A 25,563-nucleotide genomic window follows, 5' to 3' on the forward strand; every position below is an offset into this window, starting at 1 on the left:
TCTGTGAGTTTACTTCACTATGGCCATTCTTGGCTGCTGAGGGTGTGTTACAAAGGCTCTGTCCTCACAGAGGTACAAGTGGAAAGGAGGACAGAAGCACCTATTTTTACCTTTTCTTTCAATTTCAAACATTTCTTTGGATATACAATACCCTTGAGTTTAAGATATACCAATGTTCTATATACCACTAAAAGAGAAAATAACAGAGCTTTGGAAGATGTGGCACATCCTGATGCGACCTGGTTTCAGAGATATGAATGATCAGTGGATGATTTATGTGTGTAACATATGTTGCTGTCCACAGAACATTGGCCCAAGAACAAAGATGGTGTCATGACCACTACTAACCTTCCTCTCTCGCTTCCTTCTCTCCACAATCCCTCAGGCCCAGAGGAATAAGCTTGGGCCTTTTTGCTTCTTGTCATTGCCTTCTCCTGCTACCTCAGGGCAGTAAGCTTCACTGCCTAGCTTCCATTACCCTCCCATGGAAGAGACTCATCTATTCAGTCACGCCTAGCTCTTGAGACAATGGTACAATGAATTTGGAAAGTCCTTTCTGTTTCAACAAAGCCTGGCTTTCAAGCCTACATTGACTTGTGACAAAAATCCTCATTTGGATATCAGAAATTAAATATTAGCTCTTTTTTTTCATTGTGAATGATTTCTGTAACAATCCTAAAGTTCTAGAAAGTGAGCTTTTTGAACGCTTGTGGCAGAACGGGGAAGAGTTCAGTTAAGGAAAACAATAAAAACGAGGGGGGAAAATCAAAGCATGTTAAAATATTACCAAAAAATTATGCTCTTTCATTTTTATCTCCCCACTAGGCCTAGCATGGAGCAATGGGCAAAATTGACAGAGTAAATTCTAGCAGAAAAACAAAGAATGAAAATATTTGCACTCATTCCCAAAGCTCCTTTTTATGAGTACCTCTGAAGGCAGAATTTGTATCATTGACTTTCTTGGCAATTTCCCACAGAAAACTTAGACCTCGTTTTCAGGGGCCCTACAGTGGATGTTGACTTAGTAGTTAACCTCTTTACCATTTCCAAATTGATAACATCTCTCCCACCAAAAATAACCCTGAGGCCCTATACACTTTTGTATTTCTTTGTGTTGCAATCTTTGGATGAGGAGTGAATATTTGCTTCTTTTTACTATTCTAGTATTGGTATCTCATAGGCAGAACAGAGTTTACACATGGAAATTATTGGAGCACCTGGGTGGCTCTGTTGGTTAAGCAGCTGACTCTTGATTTCGGCTCAGATCCTGATCTCAGGGTCCTGGGATCAAGCCCTGCACAGGTCTCTGAGCTCCAAGGGGAGTCGGCTTCAGAATTATTCTCCCTCTCCCTCTGCTGGCTAGCTCTCTCTCTCTCTCTCTCTCTCTAAATAAATCTTTTTTTTTAAAAAAAAAGGTACAAATCATATGTAACTCTTAAAAAAAGAAAACTGTTATATTGTATAAATATGACTTTTTTTTTTTTTTTTTTACTATTATTTTGGAGAAGGCAGAAAGAGAAATTCCAGGGGCAGGACTTGTTGTAATGTAAGGCTTTTGTGTAGCTACTGAAGCTTTTTCTTCCCTGGCATTCTTTAAAAAGAAACTTTATGGAGATGCTTGGTGAGGTAATAGAAGTGGTTTCTCTGGCCAGGACTTAGCTGGCTGCACAAGGAACAACCATCTGGAAGGGCCTTTCTCCTGGCTAGCCTGTCCCAAGACACTGGTGACAAAATCTAAATATAAACCTAAAGTAACTGGCAGGTCAACAGTTGATAGTACTAGAAGCATACAAAAGAGATCATGCAATGATAGCATTGACTTGTAAATAGGTAGCTGAATGAAGTAAAAACTTACAGAACCACACAGATTTTTTCCTTCGTGTTTTTCTTCACCAAAGCCTCATTAATTATTTCTCCTATTTTCAGTTGCAATGTTTTAATCACATAGCTGTCATTTAAAAATATAATTTAAGAGGAACTCTCTTATTTCTTTAAATGTGCATTTCGAGGTGGATCTTTACCATTGAGGCAAAATTGTGTGTGTGTGTGTGTGTGTGTGTGTGTGTGTGTGTGTGTGTGTGTGTGTAGCACTTAATCCCTCTAAACTTCACTTTAATATGGAAGTCATCAAGAACAGAAGTGAGTGAATGTCGCTGAAATTCACATTACAGACATTTCTTTGGGATACTGATTATTTATTTTGCAAACTGATCCTAAAAAATAAATGAAACATATTAGTAAAAAGATCTTCCCATATATTGGAGGGATTTCTCAGGTGGGAAAAAAATTTTTTTTAATGGTCACTAATTGTTAATGGCTTTCTCTAGCTGCAAATATGACCCAGTATTTCCTCCTCAGGTTTTTATTCTCTTTGTAACAGCTCCTGTGCCTAACTCTGTGTAACATTTCGCACCAGCGGGTTAATAGGATGCAACACACAAAAAGGGCCCCTGAACCTGTTTGTTACAGTCTACTTACTAAAGCTATGGCTACAATACTCAGTGCTGAAGTCAGTGAAAAGGCATCATCCAAATACAATCCAAGGAAAATGCAAGCTGATACAGCACAAAGATGCTTTGTTTAAGAATGGCAGAAATTTCCAGCAACTATCTGGAAAAAAAAAAATGCAGGATGGGAGGGAATGTAATCAAATAACAAAACAAACCCCAACTAAAAGAGAATCTTTATAAACCAGCACAAGGACACTTTGTTTTTAAGTGCACACAATGAATTTTAAAGATCTTTGTTCAGAAGGGAAATAAAGTATTATGAAGGACTGACACATTTGATGGATGGATGGTTTCTGAAAAACAAACAAACAAACAAACAAAAAAACCACACATTATCAATTACTTTTTCCTTGTTTGGCCCCAGTCCAGTAATTTTTATTTGAACAAGCCACATGCTAGCAGGGTTTTGATTGCAGGAAGTGACTGGTTGTTGTTAAAGGCTACTATTTCACTTGGGGGCTTATCTCTTCCTCCCCCCTCCCCTTTCTGATGGGGACTCTGATATGAAAGGCACAGCTTCACTTGTTATAAACAGAGTCAGGGATTGTTTGATAGACCCACCCGTGTTTTGCTTTGGTACAATCTGGACAATGTATTCAGCAGCGCTTCGGAAAACAAACACTTGAATTTGGCTATTTCTGTCCTCGACTTTGATATGAAATTTTGATTTTTCTGACATTTATTTCTCTCATAAATTTAGGTGTGTAAGAAAAAAAAAGTTATGAATCTGATATCTTTTTTTTCTGTTTTCTTTTTTTTTAGTAGACTCAAATGAACCTTGCTGAGAAAAAAGGATCTTTATGAAACAGTTAAACTAAAATGTGTCAAGGATCTTCTCAAACAGTACTATGCCTTGTTCTTGCTTTGCTTATTTTTTTTTATCTAATCAAAACAAGTACATTAGGACACTGATTATTAGTCTAAATATAAGAAATATAGCCAATTAAACTATATTATTGTTACCAGTTTTCCTCTATAATTAAACAAAGATTTGGGTACAGTCATCAGCGGGCAGGAAATTATGTATGAAATCAACTGTTGATACTCATATGGACGTGTGTGTGTGTGCATGTGTCTGTGTATCTGCTATTCGTAATAACTTCCTTTATGACTGGATTTTTTGCATGTTATCATGCCTGAAACTTAAAATATTTCCAAATTCCCAGGGTAGCATGTTGACAACAGGCTTTGGATACTTAGTTAAGTACGGTTCTTAGTTCTATATTTTAAACACTAATTTTGGGACGCCTGGGTGGCTCAGTTGGTTAAGTGTCTGCCTTCGGCTCAAGGTCATGATCCCGGGGGCCCTGGGATCGAGCCCCATGTTGGGCTCTCTCCTTGGCGGGGAGCCTGCTCTCTCCCTCCCCCTCTGCTCCTCCCCCTGCTTGTGCTCTCTCTGTGTCAAATAAATAAATAAAAATCTTAAAAACAATAAAAAAAAAAACACTAATTTTAGTGATTATTCCTCTGCTGAGAATGAAAAAATTAAAAAAAAAGATGGGCTTAGAGAATGGGTCATTTGATTATTCATCAGAACATCAAAACAATTTGAATGAATTAGGATTTAATCTTGTTCAATGGAGGAAATATAAATTTAGCAAACTTTTGTTGACTCATTGGCTCATATCAAAATTCTTCTAAAGAAGATTGCATGGCATAGAGAGACACATATAAAATGCATTATTAGCCACAACTGATTCCCTGAAAACAAAATGAAGAAAGCAAAAGGTATTTTATATCAAAATTCTTTTTTTTTAATTTTATTTATTTATTTGACAGAGAGAGACACAGAGAGAGAGGGAACACAAGCAGAGGGAGTGGGAGAGGGAGAAGCAGGCTTCCCGCCGAGCAGGGAGCCCAATGCGGGGCTTAATCCCAGGACCCTGAGATCATGACCTGAGCCAAAGGCAGACGCTTAACGACTGAGCCACCCAGGCGCCCCATATATCAAAATTCTGTATCTAAATGTCTTATTCCTTTCTGACCTAGAAAAGGGTGGTTTAGAAGGAGCAAAAAACAAACCAACCGGAAAACCTGAAAAACCGAGAAACCTTCTAGAGAAACAGTCTTGAGTTTGGATTTTCCTTTGCAGTATGCAGGTTGAGTGAATTTATGTGAGTGAGGGCATTTGTTTGAGAGTCCATGGACTCACCTTTAAAATGGAGTTTAAGGTATTGTAATTAGATCATTTGTATGACAGTGTCTGGCATGGTTGGTGGGACTTGTCAAACAATGTGGTAACCAGTGGTTGATTACATGTAACCCAACTGTGGAATAAATACAGGTCCTTCCTAAGATATAACAGAAGGCCACTAGGCAAGGCTCATAAGAGAAATCAGTCGCTTTCCAGCACCAGAAGTCTTGATACTCAAAATGTTAAAAACAAAATTACACATCCCTTTTCTGTCACTATTTAAATTTTCAGTTGAATTGACAAGTTTTAGTATTTTATTTGGCAATTCTTCCTCCCGAAGCTATGATTTTGTATATATTTGGTTTTAATAATTAGTCAAGTCCTAATTGTGCATGCAGTAGCTTTACAGATAATAAAAATTTAATTAAACTTACTTTGATGCAACTTTGATTATAAATTTTCCTAAGCATTGCATAAATAATTCAAAAATGTATGTGACTAACATACTTCATTCAACAGAAAGCAAATTTTCAAAAGCTCCATGCTCAATATGGTTGTTTGTGTTAGGCTATCATAAACATTTTGCTCTAGAACTGATAGAAAATGTACACTTAGCATACCTTTTGCCAGTACAGTTATTACTATCCAGAGTTTTTATAGCTTAGATTTGATTTCTGAAGCTGACTAATTTTTACAACGTGATTCACATATTTACTGTTTTCGGAGCAAGTTGTTAGAGAACATTGCTGCATAGCAATCTAAATGTTATAAAAATGCTTCTAACTACAATTTGTAATAAATATTTGACAATTTACTTTACTTTTTCAATGTCATTAAACTATACTTATACGTGACAATTACCATCATAATAAATCATTTTCCACATGATTAATTACATATCTTAAAATTTTCAAAGAATATAACATCCTCCAAGGAATTAAAAACAAACTATTTCCTTTCAAGAAAGCCTAAGTACCAATTTCATAAGCCTGTAAAGGAAAAACAGTCTATGCTGCTGTTTAAATCCTTGACGAACGTCATTCCTAGAGATTATAAGGTTATTTCCAGCATTGCTTCCCTTTCAAAAGCCTTAATTTCTCTTTAAATTCTCACTGGATGAATTCTAAAAAGTGCCTCGGCTTGGGTTACAAATCGAGAATGGAGAATGAGCGAGTTATCTCCGCATGTCTCCCTTTCTTACATAGATGTTGCAAAAATTAGACTCAGAAATCAGCCCTCTGGGATAAAAACGCTACACAGTGGCAACTATAGTAGGGAAAGGTATGCCCATCACGCTATTGTAGTCGTGGTGCCTGTCCTGTGAAATGAGGTGGGATGAGCGAAGGAGGGTTCCTAGACTGAATGATAGCTGGGTGGTGTCTGCAACTGAGCAGGTCAAGGGGGGAGAGATAACCAAGGGGCAAGGATGGTTAATACTCTACTTCCATTTGTTTGCCCTACTGAGTTGTTAATTCCCTCTTCAGTAAAAGTGTTCATCACAGACAGCTTGTGTCCAGGGTACGTCAGAAGATGAGAGGATGTCCGAAAGGATAGCCTGGCATGGAAAAGGGACAGAAAAGCAGGATGCATCAAGTAGAGATCAAGCTTTCATCAGAAACAAGAGATCACAGCCAGGGATGGTAAAGAGAAACAGAGACCCTCCAGAATCCCTGGAGCTCCAGAGAAGGATGCTGGATTTCCTGCTGTACGTGGCTTGGTGGTGAATCATTCCTCTCGAAAGCTAGAAGAGCAAGGAATCCAGCTGGCTGGAAGATGAGGACATCCAGTTAACTGACACAGGGGTTATACAGATAACACCTTCCCACATATTTTCTAATTGTATATATTGTAGGATATTAACTCTTATTATATATGGCTATACATATCAGTTTAGATCATAGAGTTGGTGTGTACCTGTACTATACACATGTGAGTCAGGCCAGCCATTTTCTCTGCGTTAGTTTTCACATTTGCAAGGTGGTCACGATACCTGCTCTCCTTACCTAACAGGATTTTGTAAGGAAGGAAGAGGCATGAAGAAACACTTTGTAAAGTGCGATGCCTTATAATTAACTGATGGCATTAAAAGGCAGCTCTAGTGGAGTGGGAAGACGTGGAATTGAAAGCTCATGTTTGAGTCCCCTTTGCTTACTAGTTGTATAATCTTCAAGAGGCCATTGGTTTCTCTGAACATCAGTTTTCTAGTCTGTAAAATGGGGGTTTTCATATACCCATTCTTCCCATCTCTCAGGGTCTTTACATATTTCCAGATAACATGTGACACACGATGTAAACACTCGTGGTCCACACAGAAATTAAGTATCCACTGGTCTCTCTTGTCGACATATTTAATAAAAACCCATAACAGAAGCATTTAAATCTTGTTCCATATAACAGTGGAGGTGTATGTGTAGGGTGTCTCCATGAATGAAAATTTCCCAGAATTATAGTCTTTTCTAAAAGTAGTAGTGCACTAGGCTAGATATTACACTATGAATGATGGCTCCTTCACACCATTTTACAAGGACTTCTATTAAAGGAAGTCACGTGACTTACCAGAATTGTTCCGGGTTCCATAATAGTGAGGACAAGTCCTGAATTAAATTATAGCAGTGGGAGCCAACATACCAGCATTAAGATTATAGACCCTTACAGTTTTGAGTCTACTTTATAAGACATATAATCCATTCTCAACAGAACACGTCTGCTTCTACTTCCCCCAAATAATATTTACTCCAGAAGTTCATTTCTTTGGAAGTACTAAGGAAGGGGAAGGAAAAAGTGATCATGCTCAGCAGGTGATCCTGAATCAAAATCCGTTCTATATGGATCATGCAACTCCTGAATTATACAATAAAACATTTCAGGGGCTGCAAAGTTTTGCCTCTAGTGCAGAGAGGTTTATTTTCTCTATGGAGGAAACACCTCCATGGATGAAGTCAGAAAGGTTAAAGGGACTAACCAAAGTTGACCAGATCGTGGTAGGTTGTGAACTGAGCCCCGGTTCCTAAGAGAAGAATACTGGACTTTCATGACTGATTTTCTCCTACAAAGCAGTATGGTGTCTAGTTATACTGTCCTACACCTACCCCATTCCCATGCCACCCACTTCAGAAAGTGAATCCAGTTTTTCTCCTGGAATATCTGCCTTGCAGGCTGTTGTGATAGTATGAGTGGGTGCCTCTTGGAAGGCATGGTGGGAGCCGCTGAATGGGTGTGAGCCCTGCTGTTGTGGAGAGTGGAAGGACCGGAGCCTGAGCATCGTTCATCTCTCTTGAATTGTGCTTATCAAGCCTGCAGAGACTCTGAGGTTGGGGCCTGGAGGAAAGGAGGGAGTGAGGTTTGCTTCCTACATCCGTGGGAAGCCTCAGGTTCAAGTTTTGCCCACTGGTAGCTGCAACACACCCATCTCCCTGATTCATCCTCCACCTCCATTTTAGCAATAAAATCTCTGCTTGAAAAGGAGTAAACCATGCCAGTGAGTTGGGGAACGCTTAAATCACCTACTTTAATTGAATACCCACTTGTGGAAAGCAGGTTTTAGACAGGTACGACATAAGGAGGCAGGAGACAGAAGTTTGACCTCTGCTTCTGTACTTCTAAACTGTATAACTTTGGGCAAGTAACTTCTTTCAGCGCCTCCGTTGATTAATCTTTAAAGTGGGGATAATAATACCTTGTTTGCTTCAAGGCGGGGGAGTGGAACAGAAGTATCTCTTAAAGTTCCCTTCTAGATTCAAGGAAAGTAAATATAATGTAAATTTTTCTTGAGCAAGAGGGAAATTTTCTTTTTTTTTTTTAAGATTTTATTTATTTATTTGACAGAGAGATACAGCGAGAGAGGGAACACAAGCAGGGGGAGTGGGAGAGGGAGAAGCAGGCTTCCCGCGGAACAGGGAGCCCAATGCGGGGCTCGATCCCAGGACCCTGGGATCATGACCTGAGCCGAAGGCAGACGCCTAATGACTGAGCTACCCAGGCGCCCCGGGAAATTTTCTTTTTAAAGATTTTACTTATTTATTTGAGAGAGAGAAACAGAGAGCTCATGAACGGGGTGAGGGGCAGAGGGACAAGCAGACTCCCCACTGAGGCAGGAGCCCAACACGACGTGGGGCTCAATCCCAGGACTCTGAGATCATGACCTAAGCCAAAGTCAGACGCTTAACCAACTAAGCCACTCAGGTGCCCCAAGAGCGTCCTTTTTAAGGGTGTATTCCTTAAATATAGTTTGCTTTATCAGCTTGGAATATAAAGAAATTCACAGATCCTTTTAAATATTCAGACATATTGTCAATTGTTAATTGTTCAGACTAGCTAGAAGTTCAGGGTCTCCCTCAGGCACTTGGAACTATTGCTGACATAAGGTGTAACTATTGAAGACGGGGGTTCCTCTACAGACCTTTATCATCCTATACAGCCATTTATCCCAAAGCACTCCATTAGTGCTATAATGAGTAAACCAAAGGGGATTCCTATCTTTAACACAGACTTCTTCCAGAATGAGAAAGATCCATACTCCCTGCATCTGTTGCTACTGATGCTGAACCTAGGTCACTGGTCCATTCTCCTGTTGACTTTATGGTGAATTCTAGACACACACCCTCCCACCCCACCATGTCAGTCCTCCAACCCATGGGAGGGAAGAGAAAGGTTTCAGTGTTCCTTCTTGCCAGTAGACTTAATTAGGGACCATCTGAAGGGGTTCAAACAATGTAGCATTTCAGTAAGAAGAATTTTTTTCTCCCTGAAACCTCCTTAGTCTCTATACACATTTGTCCACCCTACTCCCAGGCCAAGTGCCACCATTCCCCAATAAAGCAATGGGTGCCCACTTGCCTTTTATCCACCAAGAAGACACATCCCAATACAAAGATAGCTTGGCAATTTCTACCACTAAACAGAGAGGTGGCTGGCAAAGATAAGGCTCTGCCTCACCAGGCAAGTTCAGAAATTTGGCATTCTCTTTGGCACTGACAACTAAGGAGAATACTATACAGTTATGCCCATCTTATCATAGATGGGAGAGGGGTTAGTGGTCAGTTATGGGGCAGATCAATTGCTGCCCTAGAAATGAATCTACATGTCCTTGATTCTCTATGATTATTGCTGTTCTAGTGGTACATTCAAGGCAGAGCTTGACATTTCTGAATTGCATAAATGGCTTCTATTCAAATTAAAATTTATCCATCACTCAATAGTGGGGTTAGGCAGTGCCAGTGCTAAGGGGATGTTGGCCTCAATAGTCTGTAATAGCTGCCCCAAATAAAAGTAATAGATATTCTTTAATATGGAAAAGGATGTTTTCTTAATCTTAGGGCCAAGTATGAGTAAGGGCACTTACGGACCAGTTTCATATCTGTAATGATCCTGTCACTCCCTTCTCACAGTCCTTCCCCCTCCCACACAGCTTCCCATTATACTCAGAAGAGAAAACAAATGCCTTTACAGATGTCAAACGTTCCATGTGACCTGGACCCATCGATGTGGCAGTGACCTGGTCCTACACTATTTTTACTCTTTTCAAAATCCTCACATTCACCAACACTTCCCCAGATGGGGCCTTTGTATCCACCTGAAGCTTGCTGCTCAGTGATCTCTGCCATGGCTGGCTCTTTCTTGGCAGACTGCTTAAGTGTCTCCTCTGGGAAGCCCACTGCCATCTGAACCACTCCGATCTGCCTACCTTGCTTAATTCTCTTCATAGCATGTACCACCACTTTCATATTACACGGTTACTCATTCAACTGTTTGTCTGCCTCTTTCAATCAGAATGTAAGTCCCCAAAGGGAAGAGACTGTGCATATGTTGTTTACTGCATCAGTCTGAGTCCAATTACACAGTAATTTGAACAAGAGAAGTTCAATATAAGACTTATTAATTATGACAGGAAATGGGAGTAGAGAGGGGCTGGTAAATAGGAGGTAAAGAAAACCCTGGATATAGAAATAGCAGATACAAGGAACAGCCATTACCTCTAGGGCTGACACAGAGGACTCAAGAAAGAGCCTCCCCAGGACCCACACACATACCCTATGGCTGAAATCCAGACCTTGCTCCAGAGGGCACAGCTGAAGCAGGTGGACCCTGATGGACATATGCGTTCTGGGAACTTACCGGAAAGCCACAGTCCAGAACTTACTGGAAATTGATCCTCTGGGCTGCCAAGGAAAGCTGTTCAGGTAATGTCTCAGCAAAGGTACTCTGCTCCGAAACTACATAAGGGGGTTTGTGGAGGAAGCTACAGGCTGCTGGGTGCAACTGATTACCACCTGCCTGGCCAGCACACCAGAATCAGGAAGCAAAACCCTTTCCTCTTGTAATGTCTCCCCAGCGCCCGCTATGGACAAAGCTTTGGTGCCAGTTGACAAAGGAAACTATTTAAAGGGCCCAGATCTATTTTCACAGAGCAGGCAAAGAGGATGAATTTGAAGCTGAGAGATGATAAATAAACAATAGCTAATTTATTGTTAAATTCCCTTATCCTGGCACATACTAGGTCAATAATTTTTTTTCAATAAATACTTGATGGAGGAATATGTAATTTATAACACGGAAGAGAAAATAATGTGCTTGCTTTGCATACATCACATTAAGATCGGAACCCCAGGCCTAGCTTCTAAGAGGAATGCTGCTGCTGAGCCCTGCCCACATAAAAATTCTGGAGCTCCCCACTGTGCGGTAGGGATAAGACAAGACCCCAGGTGACTTCACAGGTTGGCTCAACAGTTTGTGAAAAGTGCAAAAAGAGAAGTACAGGGGTGCCTGGCTGGCTCCGTCGGAAGAGCATGCAACTCTTGAGCTCTAGGTGGTGAGTTCGAGCCCCACGTTGGGTGTAGAGATTATTAAAAATAAATGAATAAATAAGCTTAGAGAGAGAGAAAAGCACGAGCAGAGAGCAGAAGAGACAAAAGCAGCTGTTTGCCCCCCCCCCCCAACTTTCTGTGTTCCGCTGGGACACCAGTTGCTTCATTTGGCATCTTTCTGAGACATCACTGTCATGTGAAAAAAGTGTGAAACACATTCAAGGGAAGTATTTCAAAACTGCACTTAATAAAAAGTAAAGAAACATCCTGATTTCTTGTCATTCTTCTGTGGACACAGAATATTGAAAGAGTTTAGCAGAGAGGTCCCTGCCATTAGTTACTTGATATTTTCTTTTTTTTTTTTTTAAAGATTTTATTTATTTATTTGAGAGAGAGAGAATGAGAGCATGAGAGGGAAGAGGGTCAGAGGGAGAAGCAGACTCCCTGCCGAGCAGGGAGCCCGATGCGGGACTCGATCCCGGGACTCCAGGATCATGACCTGAGCCGAAAGCAGTTGCTTAACCGACTGAGCCACCCAGGCGCCCAGTTACTTGATATTTTCTAACAGAGCAGTTTCCTCTTTGTCCACAGACCCTTTGAATAGCTCTTCAGGTTCTGTTATTCGGATTCTCATTCCCTGACCTGGGAAATAACTGCATAGAATCTCAATAAATATGGCCCAAATGATACAGAAGCTTTCTATACTGACGCAACATGGTGTTTGCTCATTAATGCCGTAAACAAGTATTTACTGAGCACCAGCTATGTGCCAGACATCATTCTAGGCATCTGGGGTGTGGCCATGAACATAACCAAGTTCCCGTTCTTATGGAACTTGCTAACATTCTGGCAAGAACAGATAACATGGAACTTTCTACAGAGGCATCGTGGGTGATTTAATGAACTATTGAAAAGCTCCACTGGGAGCAAATAACCAGCCCTAGAATAAAACGTGATTGTTCCTGGTGTTCTTAGAAAATTTGCTGTCCTTGTGTAGAAATTGTATCACTCAAGTCTTCTAATTTTTGGTTCTTAGGAATGTTTCAAAAACAGTGCTGTCCAATGGAAATATGTGAGCTACATCAAGTCATTTAAACCTTCCTAATATCTGGATTTAAAAAATTAGAAACAAACAGGCAAAAATTAATTTTAGTAACATATTTTATTTAAACAATTATATTCAAAATATTAGAATTTCAACATGTAATCATGATAAGTTATTGAGCTATTTCATGTTCCTTTTTGTTTTTGTATTGACTCTTCAAAATCAGTATGTGTTCTTACAGCACATCTCATTTTGGACTGGGCACATGGGACAGAGGAGGTTCAGAAAACTGCCCAGAGTTCTCCATCCTCTTATTTTGGGGATGGAGAAAGTATTTGCTGAATTGAATTATTGAAAGTACCTGGGGATGGAGTTCACATTGTGAAGACCATCGTAGCCTTCCTTTGCACCTGCCTCCACAGTGCCCAGCCGAGGGAGAAGCCCATAGAATGTGTTAGGTTGTACATTGTCATTGATTCGTCCACTGAGGCGTGGGATATTACTCAGAAGACTGGTTTTCCACTAATGCTGAAGCATCTCTGCCAATGTCTCAAGTTAGAGTAGGCAAATGACACTGAGAAATGAGCGTCCGAAACAGACCCTTAAATTAGTCGACCGTCAACTTGACTTTTTCTGAATTCCTCCACGCCCCCAAAGGCTAGAGGCTCACTAGGAAAGGCTACCAGCCGCAGCTCCGCCCCTTAAACCAGGGAGCTACCCCTAGCTGGATGAAGATGAAGGGTGAAGGCGCTGTCTACCCCCGACCGTCCTTTCTCGCCACGGAGTCGGTCCCCAACTCCTTAGCCCCTTCCCTGAAAATGCCTCTCCCCTCCGCCTCTGCCCCCGCACCAGCCCCACTTTGCTGGAACTTGTCCCCGGGGTGGCAGACCCGCCCTCTCTCGTGGCCCGCGTGGTCCGGCCCGTTTCAACCGCGTCAAACTTGCTCCTCCAAAGAGCAGGAAAAAGAGGGACAGTCTTCTTGCTTCCGATCCCGGGGAAAGGAGCATCTCAGGGGCGCCGGGGCGTTTTCTACCCTGTGCCTGCGTCAGGTACCTCGTTGACACTTGTCCTAGTGCGGGACCGACAGTCTGCGGAGTGCGGGTGGTCTCCTCGACAAAGTTTCTTTGGGAATTGGGCGACTCCTGTCCCCGGGCCTCCAGCCCCACCCCGAGACTCCACGGTTACGCCCCCGCGGCCCCCGAGGGGAGCGACTTGGGGTGCTTCGTCGCACAGTTGCTTGGGGAAACCGGCCCCACTTCGGGGTTAAACGGCAGTCACAGCCCCCTCGGGGCTCGGAGGAGCGCCTTCCCCACCCGCAACCCCGGCCCCCAGCCGGGTAAGCGTCTCGCAGCTCAGTCTCCTGCTCTAAACAAGAACAGGGGCCCGAGTCCGCGTTCACACGGAAAATTATGCCGGCTCCAGCGGCGCGTAAAATTGATGTGAACCGAACGAAGTGGGATCGGCGTGATCCTCCCTCTCTTGTCTCAACAGGGGTTTCGGCGCGTTACACAAGGCCGAGCTTGTCTCTTTAAGGAGACATTGGACCCTAATTAGTCCGCATTCCTGGCGCGGCCGAGGAGCTAAGGGGCCGAGGGTGTTTGGGTTGGAGGGGCGCTGGGGGGAGGACGAGACTCGGAAGGAGATCTCCTGACCAGCCGCCAGTCTTACCGCCCCCTCCACCTTCTTTATTTTGCCGCCACCACCGCCACCAACACCCAGTTCTGAAAATGCAGCCAGGGCAGCAGCAGCAGCAGCAGCAGCAGCAGCAGCAGCAGCAGCCGCCACCGCTTCTCCCCGGCCCACGTTACTTTGATTGACAGCTGAACAAATGTTTCCCCGGTTCGAACGCTCGCGCTAAGGAACGTCAGCCAAGCCGAAGCTCCGCCTTGGGCGGGCCATCTCCGCTCCGCCTCCGCTAACCCCATCCCGTCCCGTTCATTGGTCCGAACCGCGGACGACGCCCGGCCCCCACGTGGGCTCCAGCCCGGCCAGCTCCTCCCCTCTGGCTCGCCATTTGTCAGCAGTGAAATGATGGGCAGTAACACAGAACGGCGATTAATGTTCAGCCATCTCTGATTGGTTGCTGGAGACGCCTACCGCGCCGAGGGTGGGCGGGGCGCTTGAGGAGGGCCCCAGAGCGGTCGCGTGGCGGGCCGGTGATTGTAGTCAATCTGGCTGAATCCTCGACCGCAGTCGCTGGGGGTGGACTACATCTCCCGGGATCCTCCGCGGTCCCTCCACGGACGTTTGTGAATATGTATCAGAATGTTAATGATTAGCTGCTGCTAAATTTGGTCAAAGAAGTCACCTACACAGAGCGTGTTGTTAGAGCTGTTCTGAGCGGGTGTTTGGGCTGTTGGCTGCTTTCTTCCCCCTCTCTCACACACTTGTATATTATTTTGAGGTGGTGTTCGCAGAGTTTGAAAGGAGAGAGAATTAAAAAAAAAAGCCGCAAGCGTTTCACTCTCTTTTATTTTTATAATCCCCTTCAATTTGGGGTTAAAAAAAAGACAAGAAAACAGGAAGGAAGAAAAATAAGGAAATGAGATGTGGTAAAAGAAGCTAAAAGGTGCCTTTTAAAAGATCGTTGCTGTGAAGTGAAAAATTCTCCAGAGAAACCAAAAAGCACCGCCGAGACCTCTTCCGAACCAAAGGAGTTTGTGTTTGCTTTTAGGAAAAGAAGAGAGAGATCATTCATTCGGAGGAATAACAACCAATTAAAAGACAAATAAAAAAAAGTTTGGAGTGGGACGAGCGAACGGGCGGGCGGCGCTGCCGGCGGGCGCTGGTGCGCGGAGCTCGCACTTTCCCGGCCCGGGGGAGCGGCGCGGCGGCGGCGCTGGGCTCGGCGGGCGCGCCTCAGAGGAGCGAACGTCGGAGCGTTGCCGCGGGAGACGCGCGCCGGAGAATGCCCGCGGCGGGCCAGTGACGCCCGCAAGGAATGCCGAGCGGCCCGGCCGCCCGCACCCAGCCGCCGCCGCCGCGCGTTCCTGCAGCCCGCGTCACGCGAGACCCGGCGGGGGCCGGGACCGCCCGAGCCGCCCCTCGGACCCGGCCGGCCGCCTCTGCCGCCGCCTCCTCCACCTCCTCCTCGGGGCCATTAAAGCCAATGAGCCGCGCGCCTCTGCCCAGCGCAGCCAACTAAATCGGTTTGGATGATTCGCGACCTGAGCAAGATGTACCCGCAGACCAGACACCCGGTGAGTGCGGGCGGCGGGGCGCGAGCTTGCCGAGCGCGGGGGGATTCCCCGCGTCGCCCCCCGCGCGCCGAGTTGTGTCTGGGGCCGGAGGGGCGGGGAGGGCGGCCCGCACCCCGCGGCCCGCTCGGGGAGCTGCCTGCGGTCACCCCCCCACCCCCCGGCGCGGTGGTTCTCTCGGAGGGGGTGCAGAGAGGCAATTGAGTTGTAGCCATTTTCTTATTGTTGTCTTTGAAGCCCCTGGAAGCCGCGCCGAGCCGTTCCCGTCCCCGCGCCGCGACTCCTCGAGCGGGGCGGGGGGGGGGCGGCGAGCGATGGAGGAGGCGCGACTCCGCGCCGGGGCGGGGAGGGCGCCCTCGGCGGCGGCGCGGCTGGTCCGGCTGCGGCTCGGGAGTGCGGGGCGCCGGCCCCTCGCGCCGCGGGCCCCAGGGACGCGCGAGCGAGCCCGCCAGCCGGCCGCGGACGGTGGCGGCCGCGTTTCCCGCCCCCTCCCCCGACCTGACCGCGGCCAGACGCCATGGCGCGAGTCCCCCCGACGGGCCAGTTTCGATTCCGGGTGGGGAGGGAGTGGGCGCGGCGCGCCGGCCCCCGGGCGTCCGCGGTTGGCGGGGGAGCGGAGCGGGGTCTCGAGCCCGCAGGGTCCGGGGCGGGCCAGGGAACGCGGGGGCCGGGGGCCACCCCAAAACCAGCCCCTGCCGGGCTGTGCGGCGAGGCTGGGGGGGGGGGCGCTAGATGAGAGTTTTAATCGCTCTTTGCCTGCCTGCCTGCGCGGTGACCCCCCCCGCCCCCCGCTAACGCCGCGTGGTATGTTTTCTCCATCTCCCTGCCTCGCCTGTGATGTGGGCTAATTAAATATTTTATTGTTGTTCTTTAGGCACCGCATCAGCCTGCTCAACCCTTTAAATTTACAATTTCCGAGTCCTGTGATCGGATTAAGGAAGAGTTTCAGTTTTTACAGGCTCAATACCACAGGTAACGATATTGACTTTAGCTGATCCTGTTTGCTTAGCCCTTGTCTCCCCCCCCACATACACACACAAACCCCCCCCTTTTTTGGCCGCCACAAAGGTGATATTATCATTTTTACTTGTGGGCAGAAAGGGCAAGTCAAGGCCTCTTTTCCTTAGGCAGGTGTAAAGAAATTAAGTATTCTTTCCTTCTTCTGTAAATTAAAAAGGAGGCAGAACAATCGAAACTGGGGAGACTTGGAAAATGCTGAGCCAAACTTTCGATATTGATTTATTGGGGCCAGGAGAATGGAAGGTTGGGAAGATTCTGGGGCCTTTTGACTTCCTTGGTTCTTTATTACTCTGGGCTTGATTCCGTCTCACTTTTTTCTGCCGTTCCGCTGAAATACCATGAGCTGAGAGCCCTGGGAAGTCGCAAGTGAGCGATTTCATTACTTTTATGCTGAAAAATGTTTTCTTCTTACAGGCGATCGTTAGACTTAGAGTGCCTTTGAAATATTTTTCTTTCTCTGGCTTTCTAATGACGTGTAATTCTTATTTCTTAAATGCGAGAACCAAAACGAGCCACTGAACCCGATCCACACTTTGCCCCTGGGTGGTGATATTCAACTTGTCTCTGTTTTGGAGGGAACAAATAAGACATCATTCATAAGACATTCATAAGACATGCTTGATTCATATTTTCGTTAATTTCTTTGTGGAACATTAAAAAAAAACTCCCTTGTGACATTTTAGGGGATTTAAATTTGTGCTTGGGTTATTGATGTTTATTTTCTTTTTCTTCTTTCATGAAATGAATTTAGCGAATGTTTATTTCTGGATGCGGTTCCGGAATTAAACTGGCTAGAGGATTTTTTTTTTTTTCCCTTAAACAAAACCCCCAGATTTATCCTCATTGAAAGGACAAGTCCAGGCTGGTTCCAGTCACCCCTTTCTCTCCCACCACCTCTCCTTCAATAATGAGGTGCAATTTAAGATAGTTGATTTGGCGTTTTGTAGGTGATGATTTAGAGGAGGGAATGTCTATTTACATTTGAAGAATGTAAGTCAAGGTCTGCATTGTACTTAGATTTCATTATGTCTTGAACAGCCTGAAGCTGGAATGTGAGAAACTCGCCAGTGAGAAGACAGAGATGCAGCGGCATTATGTCATGGTAAGAAAACTGTCACAGATTCAAAGTGCCGATTAGTTTAAGATACCAAAAGCAAGGATACGTTCAGATTGCTGGAGGCTGCAGGATAGATCCCAGGCACAGCGTGCCAGTGCAGTTGGGGTTGTGGGAATGTGATCATTAGCAACCTGTAATTCCAGGATGTTATAACTTGCCTCTGACAACCAGCTTTGATTTGAATTTTCAGAAAGTTAAGCTGTGTGGGGTATGATCCTCTGTGCTTTGTTTTTATAGATTGGGAAAAAGAAAAAAGAACCTCATTTATGTTTTGTTGAGAGTCACAAGCAAAATGTTCTTGCGCTAGTGGTTTTCTTTGTTGTTTTATTGCTCTTGTTCCAAACAGTCTTAACCAATTTCTTTGTATGCAGTAAAAATTTTAAGGTTTCATTTTTTTTTTTTAGAGAATGATGGATATCAAAAGACACCAGATATCTTTTCAAAATTTTCCCGCTTTTTATGTTACGTGTGTGTGTGTGTGTGTGTGTGTGTGTGTGTGTGCATGTGTTCTGTGTGTTTTCAATTTCTGTGGTGTTACATTGGTTTGAGGAGCGTTGTCGTCTCCTGTATAACCGATCTGTTCTGCCAGAATTTCTGTAATGACAGTTACACTACACGTCCAAAAAAAATCAGATCTGCTTTTTCAGAAGTCTTACCAAGCATGTTTTTATGCTTGTTCATAAAGGCTCCAGAGTAACTCATTCATTTCCTATCAAGCCTTTTTCTTTATGAGCAGTACACTAAAAATGAGAAACGGAACTCTGAAGTAGCATCACCTTTCTGAATAGTTCTTTCAAAGCATCAGTATTTCTATGAGACACTTGCCATTAACTTGCCCGCTGTGCCTAGGAATTAGAGTCCATATGGTACTAAATTTTCATCAGGTCTTTTTGATTCATCTGCTTGTGATGTATAAAGACAGCTGGAGATGTTAAGAATGCTACGTGTGAACTTGATTTTCTTAGTTTTGTGAGTTACTCAGAGTCTGTGTCTTAGGGTGGCTGCTAGTTTATTAAGCTAAGTGTTCCTCCTTAGCATAGGTATTGTGGATATTTTGCTTTAGGTGAGGCTTTTGTTTGTTTTAAGCATACTTGGGGCATTTGGAACAAACTAGGGAGACTGATGAAAGGCACGAAATTAATTGCTTTCCCTTCTTTGACAGTATTATGAGATGTCCTATGGGTTGAATATAGAAATGCACAAGCAGGTAAGTTATTTCTTTATAACCATTTGAAATGACAATAATACTGTACACTTTAGAAAGAAAATTGTATGTTTTGCAATTTTATTCTGCATGTTTTTGTGACTTCCTGTATTTTAAAAGACTACTGAAAGAATACTGTCTTTTCAGGTGTGGTTCCTCATCCTTTTTGCATTTTATCCTGATTTTAATCATTTAAAAACATGATTTAAAATGTCTGAATGCATATTAAATTTTGTCCACTTTGAAAAGCAGGATGCTAAATTTTAAAAAATGTCTTGTTTTTCTTTTGAAAGAGTTAATTTATGTATTTCGGGCATTGCAAACTTGTCCTAAGAGAGGGCTTTTCTCAGAAAATATTAAAAAGAGGAACTGTAAATTGTGTGGAATCTTCCTTGGCTTGGTGTGAAAGAATGGATAGAGGGTGAGCTGGGAGGATCACAATGAAATCTGTGGAGCTACAAAGAAATTGATGTAAAATAAAATCCTGGTACCAGTGCCCGGAGGCTACTTAGTTGGGTCTTAACCAGGAACTGTAGCTGTATTTCCAAAAATTTGTACAGGGTAAATCGAGCTTGATAGGAGGGTGTGTGATAAGGTTCAACACTGGGCCTTCACATCTAGTAACTAGCTCAGCCAAAAAAGAAAAAGACAAAACAAAAAAGATAATGATTAGTCAGAAAGTGTTGAGAGGTATGACTTAAACAGCCTTTTTTTCTTTTTTCCTTCAGGAAACTGAATAAAATTAGTTTGGTTTAAATTTTCTACATAAAAAATAGCATATATATAAAAAATATTGCTTGGCAATAATATTTTATTTTTAGTGATCCCCAAGTGAAAGTGCTTCAGGTCTGTCTCATTAACTATTTCAGAATAGGTGTGTATGTGTTTACCTGTTGAGAGAAGATGAGGGAAAACTTAATGCTTTTCGTTTCTTATTTATACCCGTGGTAGATATGATTACTTTCTAAGTTTAAAACATACAGATTGATCACATATTATTAGGCTTTTACTATTTATGGATTCTTTTCTGGATATACTTAATTACCCACATACTTACAGATAGTAGATCTTTCAAGGGTGACTGTTGCACAGTAAAAGCCATCCGGTAAACAGTATTTGAAAACAGAAAGTTGGAAAAAAATGAGTTGTCACTTATGCTGAGGATTTTTTATTTCAGATACTTATTTTTACTTTATAAGCTATTTAATTATGTCAATATAAACATAGTATAGTTTGCTGCACATTAAAATTAAGTTCTTATTTTGGCATCTTTGCCGTTTCTGTTCAGAATCGTAATGTAAATATCTCCTGCTTAAACAAAAATCCGTTAAACTTAGGTGTGGATTCCCCTTGGCTCTACCTTACAGAAATAAATTACATGAGAGATATTGTTTGTTAATTGTGCTATTACATGTCATTTTAGGTCTGGATCTTGTACATGTGTGTTTTTGTTTGTTTTTTTTTTTTTGGTCCTCACTCCACCATCCAAGATTAATTAATGTCTTTTTAAAGATTGAGCCAGATGATTAATGTTCTTTTATTTCTCCTCCTGTATCTTATTTACCATAACACTTAGTTTCCAGATCTCTTTATACAGTTTACAGTTCTGAGAGGCACAGAGCTTGTATTTGATTGTATGCGTTTTTTGGGGAGGGGGGGTAGTGTGTGAGATCCCTTAATTTTACACATTTTGTAGCTCTGTAATTCTGTCATTCTCTTGTCCAGGTGGTCTCAAATGCCATCCATTTAAAATTGAGAATGGAGTACATTTTCCCTTTTTTTTTTTTCTTGCTTTTAAATTCAATCATATCAAGAATCCTGAGGGCAGTTTATCACATTATGAAATACAGACAGCCCTGCAAACCACCTACTTATTATATTTTCTTTCTTTCCCCCCTTAAGCACAGAGGCATATCTGTCTTTATTTGTTTTCCTAGGCAGACAGCCTTGGTTCCTCTTGGCCTCTCTTCCAGATGCACTCGCTGGATACCCTCGTAATGGAAAGGAGCAATAATGCAGGGAAGTTGCCCTGCGGCATAATTGGGCCTAGTTCTCAAGATCGGGTTAGGCTTATTCACTTATTAGATTTGTGTCTCTGAAGGGTTCAAGAGTAGGAGTCCCCGGAGTCCTTGGAAGTACCCTAGTAATTGGTGGCCCTGATATTCGAAACCTTTGTGTATTTTTTGGTTAACGCTCCTGTTCTTCTTGGCTGCTGCCAGCCACAGAGTATTTATTTTTAGAGAAATTTTTCATTGGAACAGAAAATGATGGCTGTGATGGAGTCATGACTCTGTGACTTAGCAAATTGATAAAAGGATAAAAGCACAGAGCAGTGACAAAACAGGTTGGGGGGCCTGGTATTACGGCCCCTCCCCTTTCTGTATGATGTTCATCATCAGTCACCCTGTGTTGATTCTGATAGAGGACTATAGAGTGAAATCTATGGGGAATTTGTCATTCTGAAATGAAAGCTAATGTAATTAGTACCAATTAAAGTACATTTAGTAAATTGGATTTAATCTTAATTAAGCCTGCATAATGTTGCCAATTTTTAACAATTATGTTTGAGAACATAATTAATTTAAATTTTGGTAACTGAGTAAATAGCATTAGTCTGGTAGAATTAGTTGATTTTTTTTTTTTTTTTAAAGGGGAACTCAGTGACATGACGTGGAATTAGAGCATAAAATATGAATCTAATTTCTGGTACTGTTTAGTAGGATCGATAGAGCTGAGCAGAGGAAGCTAGAAAAAAACCCAGAAAAGTTAGAATGGACTGTTCTAGGCCATAATGTAAATTAATGCCTCACCACTGTCTTAAGTTCCAACCTGAACATGAAGATGACAAATGGGACATGGTTAGAAATGACACGTTTTATTGTGATGTCTTCATATTGGAATTTTTTTTAAATGAAAGAACATTGGCCTTTATTCCCTAAGGATTTCCCTAAGTGTGGGGTTTTTTGATTTATTTTATTTTATTTTTTTTTTTTTGCTGTTGTTCTGGATGAACAGTAGGCCCATGGTTTAGTTGTTACTTTTTTTGCTGATTTTTCCTTTTTATAAATACAGTGTGACTTCTAAAAGGGTCAGTGACCGTGGGCAGAACAGGGTGATGCATGCAGTTGATAACATTGCTAAACGCTGCTCATTCCCATCCTTCACCTGTAATGCTGTAATTAAAGACCTCCTTGATTTAATCTGACAGCGGCAGTTTCCACTTTAAAAAGTGAATATTGGATGTAGATTAGGAACAGTAGGTATGTGAGTTCCACCTATAGGAACTTTAAATGGAGGTGAATATACCACATTTTGAGAGTCTCGTGACTTTCTTGTAGTCAGTATTCTGTAGTCTGAAGGTCTTTTTTTTGCTTCTAAAAAAATTTAGCTTAGTATTTGAGTTTTAGAATTAAAAACTTTTGGAAACCTACAACACTTAGAACCTAAAAGAAGTGAATACTACACATTTATATATGCATGTCTGTGCGTGTGTGTGTGTGTATGTGTATGTACATATATGTGTACGTCCGTGTGTATAGATGTGTAATTGTTATTATTTTTTAATCAGAGCAGGAAAACTCCTGTTTCACTCCAAGCCATGTAAATTTTATTATGAGACTTGGGCCACAACCATTTGAGTGCTGCTAAAATATTAATTGAATAGAAATGAAAGGGCCTTGCCAACTGATAGGATATCATAATCATAGCCTCTCTGGTCGATGGTAAATGATGATAAATGACATTAGGAACCTTTTAGCAAACTGTAATAACTACAAGGAGGGAAGCAGTATGGATTTGCATTATATCTGATACCCTCTAGTACCAAGTGGATTGCCAATACTGCTTGTTTAGCATTTTCTAAGGGCAATAGGATATTGATTTCTGACTTACAAGGAACAGCTCTATTTTCACCATTGAAAAGTATTGCAGGTTGTTAAGAAGAAATTGACTTGAAGAGGCCGACTGCTGCCCATCATGGAGCAAATAAAGCAAAACTGCCGAAGCATGGTGGAGCAGCGAGACGGGCCCTCAGCAATTTGTTGCTATTAATTTACCATGCTCGACAGCAAATCAATCGGCATCTACTTCATCTGCTGGAGAAAATGCTGTCCAGGGCAGATAAAAGGCTCGGCATGGTACAGAGAATAGACTGGATTGGCCAAAAGGAGGCTGCAGTTAATGTGTAAATAAGTGAAATCAAGGCCACTGTTGCAGAGGAAGCTGTTGTTAATTAGGTTGGTGCTTTTTAGCGAACTATTTTAGAAAGTAGCCTAGGATTTGAAGAGTGAAAAGAGATTTATTGAGGTCGAAGTAATACATGACTGGCATGACATTCCAGCCTTGAGTGGACTTGTTTCGAGGGTGCAGTAAATTTATTTGGGGACAGTGCTTGCAATGGAAGTCCATTTGTTTAAAGTTCCGTTTCGACCAGATTTCCCCTAAGAAAACTTACTTTTTTTAAAAGTATTACTAGTTTCTTGCACATCTCCTGTCTTAGACTATAGGCGCTTGGATTTGGAGGATTAGGTGCAGAGAGTAGGTGTTTGAGAATGTCGTGTCCTTACACGATGACTAATTATTTTTTTCGGCAATGGATGATTGAACTCTTGTATGGCAATGAAAGCGAACAGTTACCAAAGGTGGGATGTTCTAGCTGAAAGGAATAAACAAGTGAAAGTTTTACTGACAGAATTTTCTGTTGCTGTATAAACATTAGGGAATAGTCTAGAGGGTGGGGAACGGGTGGACACTACTGCCCTGGAAAATCTCAAAGAGATTACGAGTGAAATTTTGATGACTGTGCAAAACCCTCCAGATAACAATCAGAAGAGCATGTGCTTGGGTGGGGGAGGGGCTTTTTGGGCTTTTGTGTGTGTTTTTCATTGAGGCTTAAAGCCACCTCTTCTAATTTAGGATTACTTAGCCTTCAGTAATACTTTACAATTAATATTAACCAAACGGAGGTTATTGGTGGTGGTTTTTTTACCCCTGGCCTGCCTGATCTGGACATTTTGGGGTAGGGACCCAGCTTCAGTCCTATTTAGTAAATCTAGATACATGTAGATTTTAAGTTATATTTTCCCCCAAACTCTGAGAGGATCTAGCATTAGGACATTTGATACCAAGTTGGGCAGGACCCAGTGAGCTGTCGTTTTCCTTGTCACAAGTCTTTCAAGAGAAGCAGATCTGTGAGGAGGAAATTTAACCTGTCGGGTATGTGCATTATTAGGAGTGTTTTCTGGATGGCGTGGGTTTCCCCTTTTTCTCTTCTCACATGTCGAGCTCTGAATTTTCTCTTTTTTTGAGGTCTCGTAGAACATCTGAAGATTGTTCACCTAAAGCAGTGATTGTTGAGTGGAATTGGAAATTCCTTTCAGTGGAAGTAAATGTTATTATATATTCAGCATGTGCTTACCACTTACCTGGGCACACTGCCAAAATTCTTTAATTCTCACAATGATCCTGAGAAAGGGATTATGTCCAATCAAAGGGTGATTAAACAGGATCAGATCTGCACAAGGTGATATAGTTATTAGGTAGTGGATTCAGGACCTCAGATGAATTTACCTGAGAGGATGTCTCTTGGGAGATAGGTCTGTCCTGGGTTGGAGATTCAGGCCCCAGTTCGTTCCAGGAATGGGGAGCACCCTTGGGAGGCTGGGATAGGCCTGGGTTTTGTCCTTAAGTCACTGAACTTCGGGCTGATACCCAGATCCCCAGAGTGTCCTTCAGACTGCTTTTAGTGGGTAACAGGGTGAGGGTCCCTTTTGCGCCCGAGTCTCCCACAGATGGGGCGAGGAGAGCTGCCTGCTTATCAAGACTGAGTTTGCTTCCTCCCTGGGCAACCAATTTCTCATTTGTTTACAAACTTGCTCTTCCATTTAACTTTTATCTTTTCCTTGTGGCTTCTAAAACTATGCCTAAAGACAAGGGGCTGTTTGTTAATCACCATCTTGTGGGTTTTTGAAGGGGAAAACAGGGAGGGGAAAATGTGATGTTTTGTGGCCTCTTTGTAGTTCAGAAAGAGGTTCTTAGATGCAGGAAATCACACACAACTCAAACTTTTAAATGAAGGCAAATATTTTGCTTTTACTGGTGAAAGGTTTTCTTTGCAGCTTTCAAACAAAGGGATATTTCCTTCTCACTGCCCCTTAATCCCTACTGGATATTGTTTTTTATTTATTTTTTTTTTCAGGCAAAGTTCTTTGTATCTTAAGTAGTAATACCTTTGAGCTGGGTTGGACTCTTGTGTCTTTAGGCGCTGTTGCAGCCTTAGTGGAGTTGAGATGGTGCTGGCAATGGCCATTGTTCTCACAGTCTTCATTTCCCCTTTCCTCACCTAGAATTGTACTTTTTTTTTCTTTTTGTATTATAGAATAGGTAAAGTTCATTGGGAATGACATGTTTAAAATGTGCACTTAGGAGTTATTTGTGTGTGTGTGTTTAATGACATTTGTACTGCCTTTGACTGGATAGTCTGGTTTATCACTTCGGGACAGCAGTAATATATTTGATGGTCACGGAGCGAGTGA

General features: G+C 42.7%; 1 protein-coding gene across 9 annotated transcripts in view; it reads left to right on the forward strand.

Annotated features, from left to right (window-relative positions):
• The first annotated feature begins 14,803 nt into the window (after positions 1-14,803).
• The window catches only part of TLE4 (TLE family member 4, transcriptional corepressor), a 141,722-nt gene continuing 130,962 nt past the window's right edge, over positions 14,804-25,563 (forward strand). For 5 of the 9 annotated variants that reach the window (XM_028090373.2, XM_028090374.2, XM_028090377.2 and 2 more), the window contains exons 1-4: positions 14,804-15,692; positions 16,564-16,661; positions 17,748-17,811; positions 18,989-19,033. In XM_028090373.2, the coding sequence (XP_027946174.1) occupies positions 15,648-15,692; positions 16,564-16,661; positions 17,748-17,811; positions 18,989-19,033 (252 nt within the window). In that variant the 5' untranslated portion in view covers positions 14,804-15,647. Of the gene's footprint in view, positions 15,693-16,191; positions 16,246-16,563; positions 16,662-17,747; positions 17,812-18,988; positions 19,034-25,563 lie in introns of those variants that run through there. The other 4 variants (XM_088018914.1, XM_088018915.1, XM_088018917.1 and 1 more) reach the window with 1 other exon arrangement.

The sequence above is a fragment of the Eumetopias jubatus genome, unplaced genomic scaffold, assembly GCF_037043125.1.
Source record: "Eumetopias jubatus isolate StellerSeaLion01/CBP00866 unplaced genomic scaffold, mEumJub1_p1.0 scaffold_15, whole genome shotgun sequence".
Taxonomy (NCBI): Eukaryota; Metazoa; Chordata; class Mammalia; order Carnivora; family Otariidae; genus Eumetopias; species Eumetopias jubatus.